We start from the raw sequence: 17,846 nt of genomic DNA on the forward strand, positions 1-17,846 counted from the left end.
ATGTCAGCTGATACACAATTTGAGGATATCAGAGGCTGTCAGCGATCCCTCACAACTTTGATCCTTCGCCTCAAACCAGTAAATACCTCCCTTCTCATCCCTCCCATGACGCACTTCCGCGTCTTTACTCGTCATATTTTATTGATGGAGATTTAATTTCGAATTAAAATACAAGATTGGCAACTTAGACGTGTACAGGGGAAAGCTTAGGTGACATACTTTAATTTGCAGTAAGTGTAGTGGTTTTTGCGTTTATAAAATAATGGTCAACTAAATGGTTATGTTTTTGTATTTAACACTCATTGTATGTATATTTATATATCCGATCGCTAGTAGCACCTACACTTTGGAGTATAATCTTCCCAACCCAGTCCAATTTCACTCCAAGAAAGTAAGAATTTTTTCTTAAGTCATTCCTCTCCTAAAAATAGGTTCATAGTCTTGTATTTTTATAAATGTTGTCTCTGGGTGGTTTACAGTGTTAAATATCTGTAGCCAGATTGTTTTAATTTTTTTTTATTTGAGATTGCTTTAGAAGTTTCAATAGACAAAAAGATTAATGATAAATAGTGGCATATAATGTTGTTAATTGTACGTACTTCAAAAAAGTTTTTTGGAATCTTTAAATTTAACCACAATATTATTCCTTTACCTACACTTGTGTTTCAGATTTCTATTTAAGGGTATTTCCATGCAGAAAGTTAATAGATGGATTCATAATGAAATGTTTGAATGTTGAAATGTTGCTTTTTTTAAGAGGTTGGAGACCTTTTTTAACCTTGCATTTGCCCGTCCACATAGACTGCAGATCTGATCTGTGCGTGGAACGTATCCAGCAAAGGAAGGGGTGACCTGGTACAGTACGAAGGTGAACTGTCAATTTTTTAGTGAAACTGGCCAGAGACCGAACCCACGACATCGCTGCCGTGTTCCCGAAGTCCGTGACGCTACATACTGAGCCACCGACTCACCAGCCCCCATGTACCCCCCGTGTTTCCCCCCATGTGTTGGAGAAATGTAGAATTTACGTATGTTATTCTGAGAATTGTGTTCAATCAAGTAGGACAAGCGATTTAATCAATCACACAAATTCATTATGAAAAGTTGTAAGTAAACTTGTGTTATTTAAAAGATAGTTGTTGATAAAATGTTACTAAAATGAAAAGTTGTTAAAAATTTTAAAGCATTAAGTAGGAAATTCCTTGGTAAAATTCTACGTGCAATTTTAATACATGTTTTTAAATAAATCATCGAGATGTGCTTAAATCTACGCAAACCCTTATATGTATATACGTAAAATGTACTAGGTAAATATAATGTACTTGTTAATTTAACTTTTTAACCAAAACAACGGAACAGTATATATTTCACAGCAAAAAGTATAAGACATTTTTTCAAGAGGAACTCAGTTGTAATTTCTGTGCTACGGAATGTTAACTCCTCGTTTAAGGGGATGTAACTTCAGGTTAATGTGACTTGTACAGGAGGAAGTTAAAGCAACAGAGTAACTTACATTACTACGATCGTAACATGTAGATTTTAACTTAAGACTTAAATTACATTGAGTCTTAATTTAACAGAGAGGTTCTAAAAAAATTGTAGATGGTAGATTTATTAAATATATTTTTTTTTATGAATCAGAAGTTAATTCTATGATTTCATTATTTAAATTTGGTGTACGTTTACTAAAGTAGTTTTGGTTTCTGAAGTTTATGATTTACCATAAACAAATGATGTTGTTAATACATGTTAACAATTAACAACAACATCATAGCTAATTATCGATTAATCAATAAACCAACGATTAATCAAGCTAGTTAATATTTTAGATTGGCGAGACTTATATTTGGTGATAAGAATTCAAGATTAGAAACAAGAGAAAGTTGAAGAAAGTTTAAAGCTGTAATATTGTCAGCATCTGACGTCGCCTTAAATTTCAAAAGCGCGTCTGAAGATATTGTACATCCTTTTGAACTTAAGCATTTCCAAAAGTACGGTTTTAATAATGAAATAGTAAAGTTTCAATACACTGTTACTATGAATGTATTGAAGTAACAAGTAATATTTTATTGAAAGCAGTCTGAGCAGTTGACATAGACATGCATTCGTAAGGCTACATTTTTGACCTATGATTTACTTAATAACACCTAAAACCACTCAGTGAGTATATTTGCAGGCTATTCTCTGATATTATTAAATCAGATAGCCGATCCAATTAGATGTGTTTTAGATGTTTATCGATATCCTACTAATATTATAAATGAGAAAGTTTGGATGTATGGATGGATGTATGTATGTTTGTGACAAGTAAACGCGAAAAATGCTGGTCGGATTGGGCTGAAATTTGGTATGATGATAACTCACATTCCCGATTAACATATAGACGCATTCTTATCTCAAAAGTCCTTTCGGGCTTTGCCCAGTGGCTCTGAAGTTTCCCATGTTAACCTTATATTTAAAAGGAATAAAATAATTTTGTCAGCTGTTTCAACTATCCAAGTTGGTTCTATGATATTAAATAGCATTAAAAAGTTACAAGGTTTACCAACAGGGTTTAGTACTATTATTTTTTTACGTTTATGACAACATCTATTATATACTATAAAGGCCATAAAGGTTAAATTTTGTTTTTAAAAGGCTTATGCGTAACTATTTTATCAACAGATGAAAAGATATAAATGTTTCTATTTCGTGTTCTCTTCCCGTTGCAAAGCACGAGTACAACAGCTAGTCCATATATAAATCACAAAGCACCCATGAACTTTTGAGAAAACAAAAAGTCACACCCACATAAAAACATGTTGGATATGACGAGAAACCTTGCGCAAAACAATCCATTATTTCATAAATTGCCCTTTAAGGTCGTAATTCCTTTCTAAAGGGAACTTTCCATTTACCTAATGTTAAAAAAAGCTGTACTTATTTGTTTGTTATTCTTTCAATTAATTTACCCTATTTAAATTTAGGTGTGATTATTTGTTTGTATTACTGTATTCTGTTTTGTTTATTTCTGCTTAACTCAACCAATCAATAGTTTTATTAATATAGGACTTATGAAGTAAAACGGGGTGAGGCCCGTGGGTATCAGCTAGTGGTTATAATGAAAGATTAACTTTAAAAAAGTTTAGCCTATTACCATATATCGAATTACTTTTTTAGTACTGTTCTTACGTACGATACAGTAATTATAAACATGGTTATATGTCAGAGAAACTATAATCTGGAAAATTAAGGCCCACATGACTTTAATTGCTTTAGCAGTATTTTACAAATTCAAGATTCAATTTAACTACAAGTAAAATATTAAACTATCTGTGTATCTTTTGATATTTAGGTCGTCATATTGGGAATTAAAATAAACATAGAGGTCTGAGCACTCAACAGGCTCTGGGCATGACATCACATGCAAGTAGGACATGAGTTAAATGGGGTGTGAATATTTTACTGAGAGAGCGGGGAATGGACTAGAGAACATGGGTTATGCAGGTCGTCCAGTGTAGATTATACAGCAACAGCTTGAAGCTGTAGATTATAAAACATATACCCTAAGTTTAACTATTTTGGCTCTTTTTTAATTCATGTAAACGTATTACTGCCATTTATACACGATTACAATATAACACTTTTTCCTTTAAAACGTGCTACTTTTATGAGATGGCATGACGTGTTGGGTTGGTAAATATATAATTCTGGCAGAATTTGTGTCTCACTTCCTTAAACACTTTAGCAATATTGAACAACAAATGTGTCCATTGCAATAGTTTTATCATGATTCAATTCTATAGGAATATTTAGGAATACCTAACTTGTTTCGAAAGATAAGTGAACACATGTTGCACAATTTTACGTGTTAATACAAGTTAATCTTCAGACCGTTTTCAGAGTTTAACTACAACAATAGCTATTTGCTGAGTACAAGCACGTTTGCACATGTAACACCTTAGCTACATAAGTTAGTTGTCCTACAACATTAATACTGCATAAATTCTCTGCAGGAGTTATCTATGAGTGTTGGTTTTTCTTTCTTGATAATTTATTAGCATAGTAGGTGAAATAATAAATATCAGATCTAATTATAACATAACGGTTTATCTTGAAAAAAAAAAATCCTGTAGCATTTTGGGAAAAGGTTTATTTCATTAATTCTATACGTTAAAGGATTTTAATTATTGCCATAAACCTTTATGTAAACAAGATTCTGATTAATTTTATTTAATATTTTCATTTTCCTGTATGCAAAACTATAATTTTAACGCCGATAGCAAAGGAAAGAAATCCTATCAGATTATTATTGCAAAAAGACTGTAAGATTAGTCAATCTTAAGTACCTTATTATCAATTATTACAATAAAATTATATAAGAAAAATTTACAATTTATTAGAGAAAATAAGTCGGGATAAGACTGTTTGACAGAAAACGTACAATATGAATTAGGTCAATAAGAACTGGAGTAAATATAGCATTATGATTATTAGAGTATTACAGCATTATTAATTTTCAATGTTATGTATTATTTCTTGCTACACAATTTCGTACACACACAAAATTTGCTATTTTATCTCCTCCAAGAAGAAGCGAGTGAATAAGATAGTTCTAAACAGATTAAATATTCTATTCTTGAAGAACAATTTCATTCCCTGTCAATTTGTATAAAGACTAGCACGAAGATACACGAGTATATAACCTTCTAGCCAATAATGGCTCAACTTCCTCAAAGGATACTTAATTATGTCTTATGAAGACCCTTCACTCAATAACCTTTTGAGCTACGACAGTTTATTACGGTGTATGTATTTAGTGGGTTTTATTTTTTAATTTTCATATCGCAAACTTTAAACCATAGGTAACAGTGCCACCATTGTAAATCACAGTGGTTCAGTAGGTGAAGTGAATGCGCCGTCCTTTAAATGCATCTATTAATTAAGGGTTATAATCGCACACTTTGAAGCCACTTAAGTGTGAAAACGATAGTGAAATTAATATAATATGTTACTTTTCCATAGAAAATCTGCTTATTAAGTTGGTAGTTCTGTAAATTCCGGTGAACGCTATGCACTGAAAATAACTCTAGAGAAATGTTGTATACATAGCTTATATATTGTAGTTTATGAAATGCAAATTTAGTCTATAAGCAAAGAAAATATCCTGTATCTAAATTATATGTAGGCCTATATAAAATATTAAGTAAAAGCATTACTGGATTTATATTCGAAGTATTTCAGGTGAAACCATTTTTGTTGTTGAATTTTTACAATGTTGTACAATGTTAACAATTTTGTACATGTTACAATGTGTTGTTGAATGGATGTTTTAGGCTTATCTTTTAATGTCATAATATATCAATTTCGTTAATATACTTACAATAATTACAAGATAGAACCATAAATACGATTTTGGTTTATGTCTATGAATCTACAACGTCTAGGGATTGCAGTATAGTGTATAATCTACACTGGACGATTTGCATAACCCATGTCCTCTAGTCCATTCAGTAAAATATTCACACTCCATCTAACTGATGTCCTACTTGCATGTGATGTTATTGCCCAACCTGTTGACTGATTCAAATCTCTATTTTTATGGGTAATTTTAATGTTGCTACCTATGATTAAAATATCTTCAAATTAAAGAATACACAAGAACAGTTAGACACTTACCTTGCAGATTAGTTGCATCTTAATTGTATAATACGGACAATGCAAACAAATGGCTTATATTTGCTCGGAATTTATTATTTTTCATTACGTAAAAAAAGAAAGAGTACGTATTTTGTGAAGTATATGATGTTTATGACGACATAAGTAAAATCAATGTTAAATCTGGACTTCTAAAGCTGGGTTTTCCTAGACGCGGAGTCGGCCAGCGGAGAGCGGACAACGGAGAGCGGACAACGGAGAGCGGAATTGAAATTAACATGGCATTCCGCTCCGCTGCTAGGAAAACAGTAACATTAAATTACCTAAGACAAGCTGAGTCCGCTCTCCGTTGTCCGCTCTCCGCTGGCCGACTCCGCGTCTAGGAAAACCCAGCTTTAGGCAAAACTGTCTTACGTTTTCCATTGTTGCCACTGATATAGGTCTCCCAGGAGTGTACAGTTTTTTCACTGATCCCATTTCTACGAACTGTTTACTCCAAGGTTTGAAGCTATTTTATGTGGAGTAGCTTTGATAAATAATCTCCTATACGTTCTATTTTACTAAAACAGCTGTTTTTTATATTAAGAGGTTTTTAGATCAAAGTTAAATATTTTAAGGAACTGCAAACGTCAACGACAACAATGAAACAGCAGTTTCCCAATACAGTGTAACCAAACTATTTTAGTGAAGGAATTCAGTCATGCCAACCTCTTTTTAACCTTACCTGGTAATGTGTGTATGGAAAGAATTAACCATAATTCAAACACCGGTTACACTAAGCATGCTCTAAGGTATCTTTGGATATGTAACTACCAAATTCTGAAAATATTTAACAAACGATATTCAGTATATTCCAGAATCATGTGCGTCGGCATCTAAGGAGAAACAGTAAACTTGTGCTAAGAGATGAGAAGTGGGCGCAACAAAGCTATAACAGTTCAAAGACGTTTCTGTGTACTTGATCGTGATACCGAATCAAATTACATCTCATGGCTCAAACACATCTAGTCATCTTTGCTACTCACTCTATAAACTATTTATCAATTGAACTTGCAACAATTGTAGTACACGTATTACAATATAAATTGTTTAAAACAAACTTTTTGGACGGAAATTTCAGTTGTTCTGAAATTAATGTTAAGACTTAGAAAAGGATTTACTCTTAAGATTCTCGATTCAGCTAGAAAATTTGTTTTACTAATTAATTATAAGATAACTAACAAATATATGTGATTTTTTCGACATTAGCTATCGATATTTGCTTGAAATCGTCCAAACGAGGTCGTTTCCAGACAAAGATGAAATTTGTCATTGGGCTATGAATTGAGCAACGATCACATAAGACTAAGATTTGAGTGAGTCGGTAGCGTCACGGACTTCGGGCCCAAGGCAGCGATGTCGTGGGTTCGGATCCTGGTCACTGCCGAAAACATTTTATCAGTACAGTACATATCACCTTTGTACTGTACCGGCTCACTCCTTGCTTTGATGTAAACGATCCACGCACGGGCGGTTAGTCTATGTGGACGGGTATTGCAAGGTTAAAAGAGGCTGCCAACCTCTTAAAAAAGAAAATGGTGCTATCCAAAAAACCCGTAGACAGATAGTAACAAGACCAGTTTAGACCGTTCCCTTTTAAAATGTTCAAAAGTGCCATTGGCGAAAAAAGGCACAAAATGAAAATTTAAAATATTAAATGTACTTTTAAAAGACACAAAACTTCCTGTAGAAATAAATTATAAGTTATAAGTCCGTAACCTACTGAACTACAACGTATAACATTTAGAAATTGATTACAATTTTTTTTTATAATCGGTGTGTACAACCCCAGCTAAATAAAAGTACAAACAATTGTATATTATGCGACCAACACTATTGCAGGATGTTAGGGGTTGCATAATTCCTTGTTCAACATTCCACACTGTTCACTACAACACACAATACTCTGCAATATTGACCAATGATGATGTGGACAAACCTGCATACGTAAGCTACATCACGGTGGTGAGATGTTTTTAGGACTGTGACTATCCTGAATTTAAAATGCTAAGTTTTAATATAAAACTAGTAAAATTAGCCTTGAGAGTATTTCTTGTAGGTTAAAGTATTGAGTACATAAAGTAAACGGAGGTATATAAAATCCTAAGTTTATTTGTATGTATACATAACAAAAGGGTTCAACATCTCTTTAATTTGTGGAGCAAATGGATACTTAGATTTTAAAATCATTCAAAACTAATTGGAAATATTTGGTAAGGTATTAGTATTTTAAGGAATAACTCAAAAAGCTTTAGTGGATCTGCCTTTGCTTGGTTACATTTTAAAACACAATAGAATATTTAAATAATGACACATAAAAATACAAGTATATAAATACCATTATTTGCGATTTATTGTATAACTTAATCTATTATGCTAGTCTGCTATTAAAACACTTTGAAAATGAAAATAAAATAAAACAAATAAAGTACACTTAACTTTCGAAAACTTGTGTTAAATCAAATGAATATTTTAAACCTCTAAGGGATTCATCCACTTAAGATAATAGTTTATAAAAACGTGATGGCGCCAACATTGAAATCCACTTTTCTTAATTACCTTACCTTGGTTTTATTAACGTAAATTTCAAAGGTATATTTCAATGAATTCACTACGTAATTTTGACGTTAGAATATCGCTGCATACAGTTTAATCATCAGAATCCAGAAAAATGTTTTGCTAACATGATTTAAAACGTTTATAGTAATTTACAGTCATCGGTTTAAATTAAGAATAATAAGTAAAATTAATTAATTTCATTTACTATTGTGTCCTGCCTTTTTTGCTTAAGTTACATTGCAAAATCATCGGCTTAAACGGGGAAAATGAGACGGACTTATACTTCTGTTATATATAAAATATCAGAACCCCTTCTATTAAAATCTACGGTAGTGTGTGGCAACGTCGCACTGGCGGGTCTGTTCCCATGGCAACAGCAGTAATAACAAACGTGCAAACGTAAACATTGCGCAGGCACTCCACTATGACTTAGTGCAGCAGCTTCTTCAATAGGCCGGTTTTGCGGTGTTGCCACTTTTGTCTGGTGCGGCCTTATATTACAGGAGGCTATAAAAACATGCAAAAAATTTAAATAATAATAGTAAACTATAATTTTTCCACTCACCATTCGCATCTTTAGCTTCCAGGCCCTCTGCTTCCAGCACTACCACATTGAGTACCACAATAGGCGGCTGAAACAGATTTATTTCGATTAATTTTTAAATAAATTAGTATTTAATCATATGGTTACTTAATTTTATCATATCGCACACATAACTAATTTATACAGTGGTTACAATAAGTAAGCAATGTCGGCAATCATAATAGTTGGACGGAAATAAAAAATACTGTACATCAATTAAGTACATAAAGTAATTTACGTGTAAATTTAGAATAGAATTGTTCATATTCTAAAACCAATTAAGATTTACTACATTTTCCTTTTAAAACCATAAAAAGTACCATTGGAAAACGTTCTTGTGTAAATATTTCTAAATTAAATATAAATTGCTAATAAGTGTAACTATTGAAGAAGAAACAGCGATTGTTACTAATTTCAATATTATAAAAGGTAATAATATAAAACTGCTAATAGGAGCAAGGAGTAGGGTACATGGAAGACATAATTAACTTGTTTATTAACCATAATAACTCCTATATTACTTCAGTTCACAATATCAAGTAACGGTGTCAATTTAAGATGATTTTCAAACACAACGGTTTCATAATACGTTTGCAATTTTTTATGATAATGTGAAAGCAGAATATAAATTACTAATTTAGTCTCTTTTGTATTACTTTTTGTTTGATTGAAATGCGCAGAGGATCGGTATATAAAAAATAGGAATTTTGGTAAAATGTTTAATATAAAAAAATATATATGGTTTTAAATGTCTTAAATCTCTAACGTTATTTTTGTAAGACTGTAATAAGTTATAACTAGTTATAAAATCTGTTAGGGTTGCTGGATAACGAAGTGTTTCAGTGTGTATTTAATGTAAGGTTCACTTAGTTCGAAGCTAAGCCATGAAAAACTATCCACAAAATGCGTTTATAAAGTTTAAACAGTCATAGTTCTCGAAAGGAAAATACTTTTAAATAGTGGATTTTGGGTGTAATAAAGATAAACCCCAAGGAAATAAAGCTGAATGAAAGTTAAATAAATGTGAAAGGGGTTGATACCGCTTCAATAACATGCAAATGGAAAAGCAGCGGCAACAATTTGACCTCCTAGGCCTCTTAGGCCTGTGTAAGTTTGTGTTGAAAAAATAATTTTTATAGTAACTCAAACACTTATATATTGTATGATAAAACATGAGGTGAATTCGTAAATTATGTGTTAAAACAAATTATTTTTTATTTAAAAGAGGATATAAGTAACTTGTAAACAATTTCTAATGCCATATGTTCTGTGCCCATGTGGACAGGCAATCTCAAAGAAGGATATAATTTAAAGTATTTTATATCCTATATAATATAATATACTTAAGAGTAATGTATATTACACGGTTGATAAACATAGCATACATTCATAATGTAACAAGTGTAGTGTTTGTAATACTCTGTGCAATTCCTGTTTTAATATGTTTACATTTTTAGAAAAAAACACAAAAACATATTGTAACCCGCAGTGCTCAGAGAGCTTTATCAAAACACCCCAAACGTATACATTATAATTGTATGCTGTAATAGCTATTTACCTTACAAGTGTAGTAGTAAGAGCGTTTTTACATCACGCAGGTGAATGTTGTGCAACGAGCGGAAGCGAGTTGCATAATTTACCTAAGTGATGTAAACACGCTCTTGCGTAACGTGCAACGTACAAGATTTTACCTGACCCGACAATATACAGGAGGTTACGAACAATATTTTTCATTATCCATTTCACTCATCTTCTAACAGTAACGTTCATTTACAAACAAAAGCTAGGTTAGGAAAATTCTTCAAAACATAACAATAAAATTCAAGCGCACAGCTGATTTCTAGCGTTGAACGTCGTTACTCCATAGAGGTATATTTTTTAAGTTAATCACTCAATGTTATTTAAATGGGGTTCATTACATCACCGAGTGAGTTTTTGATACTTTACATCACTCGAGATGTAAGGAAGTTGTATACATCACGCTTGGGATAGGGAAGTTTAACATGGCGGGTTAGGTAAACTGTATTATATCCTTTACTCCTAAATAATCTCCTATCTAGCAATAATATGTTATGCTAATTTTATCTCATTACAGTAACACATTTATACATAGTTTCCATTTACATTTCACAAATTTGCATACAACTGTATGTGGGATATAAATGTGTGTGCCTCGCCAACTGTTTCAAACAGAGCAGGTAGTTAGATGTCACTGGAGCCGACGGCCTTTGATGTGGTCCCTTTATTGCTATTGAGCCTTGCTAGTTGAAATTAATTATGATAAATTATTTATGTAATTAAACATCAAAAGCTATACCTTGTACTCGATAACACGTTGGTATTGTTAAGCTGTTAAACTGATAAATAATTGAACAACTATACTGTAGTTTGTTTCTTTACATTTTACTATCCGGTTAATGATTTAGGGAAGGGTCGTTTTAGGAAGCACTGATCTCAATTTACTGTTATTCAAGGTCATATAAAATAATTTTAAAATATAAATCGTAACTTACTATTGACTATGATATCGATACTAAATCAATAATAAATTATTTTATGTGAAATTATCTACTCTTAGTGATGCATGTTAAATAAATACTGTTTTTTTTTTTATGAAAATGTATAATAGATTATTAATAATTTCCATTAATTAAACACCTGGGAGGAGTTTTATACTACTACTACTTTCTCCTGAAAAAGATTATTGATTCATAAATAAAAACTGTACTTCTTATAAATAATTGTTTCCCTTAAATTGAGTTACACATCGTTTACTTTTCTTTTTGATTATAACGTTTTATTTAAATAAAAAACACATTCGAAGGAAAATTATATAAAGGAAAAATAAATAGGGTGGAATACCACCACTTTAAAATCTTCTTCTTAAACCCTAAGGTAAACGATGAGGCTCAACCGAATTAGTTATTACGATTATTCTTTTCTTTTACTATTCCGCCGTAAGCTGTAAAACAAAAACTCTTTTAATGAGTTAAATAAATCCCAATATAATGAAATGATCACTGATGCAGAAATCGCATGAATATTGACTGGCTGCAGCCAATTATTTTATTAACAAATATAAACAAAAAGCCATTCACAGTGTGTTCAAAAGTCTAAAACTCTATTTCTTCCGAAGTTTTTGGTAATGAGTTAGGTTATGTGATGGGGTTATGACTGAAAATATGTGGTTTTCAGTTTGGCTTGATTGAAAAGTTTGTCTATTCAACAGAAATCAGCGCATTCTATCGGTGGTTTTATTCATGTTTATTTTCTAAAACTGAATAAAACTTGAACAAGGATTTTCTACCTCCTTCGACAGTCAAATTCAAAATTATATGAACTAATTGGGACAATGTGTTGTACGTTATTTTACTTTTTCGACACTGAACTTTTAATAGTCCTTTCACATTATGAGAAGGGTCTTTCAGCATAATAAATTAATAGATAATGTCCCGTGACTAATTATTGCCTGATGAGTTAAAAAACAGAGTTATGAAACAGAGTAAATTTAATTGACATGTTTGTATAAGTCAGAACAGACAGTTAATTACAAAGCGACGAGGAGCTTCTTATAAATGTGATTAGCAAAAGTGATGAAGCGCGTGCAGTTAATTAAGTTGCTTAGGAATCCTCAACATTAAATGTTTTGATTGCGTAAATATAGGATTGACTTTTGAAGAGGTTTCTTTTATATTACATTTAGAATAAAATGTAAAGAATAAAATGTTTATGATATCGATATTTGTAAATATAGTTATACAATTCAAGTGTGAATGAGGAACCCCATAAAATTTGTTTAACTGTAAATATCATTATTGGAAACTACTATGAAATAAAAATAAAACTTAGAAATAATAAAAAAACTAGTAAAATTACATTATTACACAAAATTAATTACAAAGCATTTAATTTTGTTTTAAATATTTTAAGGTTGAGCAATATGTATTACCACACCTTAACTAATCTTATCTTTGTTTTTAGATTTATAAAAATACATTGAGAAAAAAAACACAACATAATCTTTAGTAATAAAAAAAATACTAATTATGAAAAGAAAAAAACATTTTTGATAAAAAAAATAATAGAGGGACCGCTGAACTGAATAAAGGGCTCATTATGACTCCACCAAAGGGAGATTAGATTTGGGAATCCCTTTAACCCTCCTCTTTCATCAAAACTACACGGTGAATAAACGTTCTCAATTCCTGTTTAAGTCCGATAGTTATAATATTCTCTTATGTAAGTAAACCTAGCTACGTGTATTTTCAGTTTAACTCAAAAATCTGTACAAATAAAAAAGCGTTATACAATTCCATGTCCAGCCATGTGTTAAAGCACGGGAGGTTGAAAAACTTAAAATTGTATCTTGTATACTACATACTTGTCTTGAATAGGTCCCTATATGTTAATCACTAATACTTATATACTTGTCGCCTTTTTCTATTTTCACATTGTAACACTTATACAATGTAATAATAATCACTTCACCGACTATAATAATAACACATACATTACACATGAACAAATAACGCACTTAATTCCCTTTCCTGCAGTAGCAAACCTAAGTACTTGAGTACTTAATATTACTTAAATAGGAAATAAATCTAACAATTTTAAAGCAATATCTTATCTTAAATCTAACTAGGTACACGGAAATTCACCAAGTCTGCACGTTTGCTGCAACGGGGGTATTTTAATCAAGAGAGAATATTCCCCACATGACACCCTGTATTATTTGAAGCTCCCTATTAAGGGCAGGCTGATAAGTTCTGATACAGGATCTATTAGTGCTAAAGGGACCACATCAAAGGTATGCGAAGACTGCTTTTGGCGTCTTGCAAGTTGGTTCCATGATACCCTGGGTAATACACAGGAAATCACTCAATCTCAATAATCATGTTTCAAACACCTACGTATGTTAAAATCAGGAGTTGAATACTAGAACTAACTAGATTAACTAGATGAATTAACTAGATGAATCGTTGCTTTTATATACGTAGCTTCTTGATCAGCGTGGTATGTGTAATTAAATTACCTGACAGTATAAACATAACAACTTGTAATACAGTATTTTCACTTGTACTTCTTACTCACAAGATGGTGTATATATATATATATATAAACTTGTGGTGATCGATTTCGATTGGACACTCAAATCATCATCAGACCCAATAGGCGAATTACAAGTGAATTTTGACTCCAGTTGTACTTATAGAAACTTATTGGCCGGCACTTACGGTAGCCAATAGTATGTAAGGGACGCCATTGAGATTCTTGTCATTCATCTATTGGGTATGATGATGATTGGAGTTGGACCCACTTACCATCTTTTTTTATGTCTTTACCGTCTTGTGATTAAACAGTACAAGTGTAAATATATTACAAGAGTTGTTTTACATGTTTTTGTACTTTCATGTTTTATGAAAGTGCGAATCGACAGTAATATAAATTGGTTATTTATAGTCAACGGTTTTAACTCTTTCAGATTACTCACCCATCATTTCCAAAACTTCCTCTTTACAATATTTGACCCCTCCTACCACAAAACCCTTACATTGCCACAACTACATATAAAAAAAGTTGATAAATTATCAATCTCTTATGCATTAATATAGAAGTTAACTGTGAGATAGCCTGCCCATATTGTTTCGTAACATATAAAATCCAACAAGATGAAGGATTTAAATTTATTAAACCCTAGTTAAAAGTAATATATAAAACTACTTCACCAGTTTCGTTAAAGAAAACTGAATTGAAAATATGACAATTTTTCTTTTAAGGCTGGAAGGCAAATAATGGAAAGTTACTTTTGATTCCTTTCTCCCCTAAGCCTGTAAAGTAAATGACAAGGTGTTGAAACCAAATTAGTTTCCCAGATTCGTTCCATTCTTTAAATCATCTTCAGTAAACTGTATAATTTTCGAATCGAAATCGTAAAATTACCTTGGTTAGTCTATCAAAAAATAAAGTTGATTTTTTTGTTTAGTCGTTTGATTTCTACAAATATACTATACAAACACCTGAAAGTCATTTACAGGTATATAGTTTTTGTGGGTCGATGACTTAATATTTGTTACATCAAGAAATCTTTCGAAACAAATTTGTTAAAAAAAATATATATCATATTGGCAAAAATAGAGCTACGGTCAGTTAACTGTTTTTTTATAATTAAAACATTATCAAAACTATTACAAGTAAATATAAAAGTATTGGTTGCAGTAAATTATGCCATACAAGCCATTAATCAAATAAATCCATTATTCGTGCATATTTTCATTTCACTTATCATCATGGATTAACAGCAATTCACGAAAACGACCTGTCAAACTGAAAATTTCCATTTATACTGATAAATACAACAAACACAAAGCAGATAAAATGCAATAGACAAGATTATGTAAGACAGTAAGTTTCTGAGCGACAAGGAGATCTATCTATAAATGTAATTAGCAAAACCGATTAAGCGTGTTCCTCAGTTAATTAAGTTGTTACGGAATTCCACACGGAAAATATGTTAGTGGAATTAATCAATTTTGTAGGAATTTTTTAACTATAACTAGTAAACTATAAACTTATAGCCAGTTTAAATTCTTTAATACTCAAAATGTAGTTTACCATACAAATGTCCCAATATATTTTTCACCTATTGAAACCACTGTATAAGAAACTATTGTAGTTCATATGTCCAAACAAATTAACAAAAATATGAAGTTAGTTCAAAGACTACACGCATTTTAAAATGAAGGTATCAGTACAGTATAATACATTTTAAAAGCACATTCATCAAAGAATATTTAATTTTTTGTAAAATCAGTATTATTATAAAATAAAGAATATTAAAAGTACTGTAGGGTATGTTGACAGTGTTATTTCATATAATTCATGTACGGAAATGTATTTTTCCATCCAACCGAACAGTGTTTTGTTTAGTACTCAATTGAAAATAATAGAGTACCTTCCAATATTAAAGAGGCCGCTGAACTGAATGCAGGGCTCATTATGCCTCAACTAAAGAGGGATTAGATTTGAGAATCCCTTTAAGCCTCCTCTTTCATCAAAACTACAGTAGGGATCAACGTTTTCAAATCCTTTCTAAACATCATAGTTATGATGGAACACAAATAATCTACTTATGTGTATGCATTGTTAGTTTCCTATACAATTTCAATTACTGTTCAACATGGGTTTCATACGCATCATTTAACAATACGAATGACGTTTTATTATTTTAGTATATTTCATAACTAGTCCAGTATTTTTCGTATGTTTTTATTGTAAAGAAACCCTATTTTTTATGTTCAGATGTTTGGCCGAATTTTTATCAAAAGCCCTTTTCTCTTTTCAACAAGCAAAAACAATTTCTCTTCTACTACAGTATTAGTGCTGTTCATATCTAAAATACTGTAACTTATATAAAATAGAGATTTTAAAACAGTTTGAAGGAGAAACCCAATGCTTATGATTTATTTTGTAGCCTCACTGATAAATTGTGTATGAGTTCGTAACGACAAAGAGAACTCTCTTCAGAGTGACGTGATCTATGTGAATTACTAATTAAAGTAGTGACAATTATTTTGAAATGAAAGTGAACTCATTAGTTGTATTTTTCGTTTCTAATTCACATTGTTTAAACAGAAATAGTAATTGAAATGTCAGCCCCTTTGTTGATGACATAGTTACATAGATACGGGATCTATTACGGCTAGAGACCACAGCAAAGGTATTCGCTTAGACTGCTTGTGGCGTCTTGCAAGTTGGCTCTATGATAGCCTGGATAATAGGTAGGATATCACTCAATCCCAATAACTATGTGTCAAAGACTTATGAGTTATAGTTATGTTGTATAAGATAATATTAGGTAGATATTTAGTTGGAATCTTAAGTTGCAGCACTTAAGTATAAGATAGTTGCTAGATCAATCGATGTTTAAATTGGTAGTCAAAAATACTCATCCGAAATAATGTAGAACGAAAATTGACTTAATCTTTTAGTATTTTCTAGATAAGGGAACACAATTTTGATTAAGATTTTGTAGCAAGCGGGGAGATTAAACGCAAGTTACAAATTTCGGACGTCACTATTTTAGATTGATATCCGATAAGGAATGTTTTAGGAAACTAAATATCCTGTTACATGATGGATTGACCTCTCGATCGTTTGAAATAGCTTATGGAGTCTAAAACTACCCGGTTACTGCAAAAATGACCCTATGTAGTTTACAACGGATTCTATACATTATATGGATTCTATACATTCTATACATAGTTTAAAACAGATTTATACGGAGATTGAATTAATCTTTTAGCGTTTTTTTTTTAAGTAGGGAACATGATTTTGATTACGATTTTATAGCAAGCAATGCAACTAACAAGTTTTAAACTTAGCTATTTTAGATTGATGTCCAATAAGGAATTTTTGGGTATGTAATCCCATATGCATTTTAGGAAACCAAATATCCTTTTTCATGATGGATTGGCCTCTCGATCGTTTGAAATAACTTCTAAAACTACCCGGTTACTGCCAAAATAGCCCTATGTAGTTTACAACGACTACAGCCTGTTTCGTGTTGTCAAAAATGGAGCACATCATCAGGTTTGAATGTCTAAGTAATGGTAGATATCCCTCATACTGTTTCGTGTAAACTACCAAGGATCGTTTTGACAGCAACCAGATTTAAAACTCTATTATATCCTTTATATGACAACTCTGTACTGCATAGCTAACTTTCTCACAAACTTCTACAGTAGTTGAAAGTTTGGATGAACACAGACATCAAAAATTTAATCATTTTCTAACGATCTTTTAGTTCTAATAAAAATGTTGATTTAATCCATTTCATTTGGTCCATTGAATGTAACATAGTTTTTCATAAATTATCTCCCCTGTGTATATTTTTTTAATTAAAACGAAACCCTTTTGAGAATGTTCTGAATGGTTAAAAAATATCGTGTGTCAATGGATCGTTTGAACTCACGTAGGAAAAACACGCGCGTTTGGCTGATTTTAGTGGAAGAGACCTAAACAAACT

The 17,846-nt window shown here is 31.4% G+C and overlaps 1 protein-coding gene across 1 annotated transcript in view; it reads right to left on the reverse strand.

Annotated features, from left to right (window-relative positions):
- The window catches only part of LOC129003559 (BAI1-associated protein 3-like), a 223,564-nt gene that overhangs the window by 37,051 nt on the left and 168,667 nt on the right, over positions 1–17,846 (reverse strand). The window contains exon 7 of the mRNA XM_054431856.1: positions 8,801–8,867. Within this exon, the coding sequence (XP_054287831.1) occupies positions 8,801–8,867 (67 nt within the window). The remainder of the gene's footprint in view (positions 1–8,800; positions 8,868–17,846) is intronic.

The sequence above is a fragment of the Macrosteles quadrilineatus genome, unplaced genomic scaffold (genome assembly GCF_028750875.1).
Source record: "Macrosteles quadrilineatus isolate MER2022 unplaced genomic scaffold, UCM_ALF_1.0 Scaffold_9__3_contigs__length_116548681, whole genome shotgun sequence".
In the NCBI taxonomy this organism is placed as follows: Eukaryota; Metazoa; Arthropoda; class Insecta; order Hemiptera; family Cicadellidae; genus Macrosteles; species Macrosteles quadrilineatus.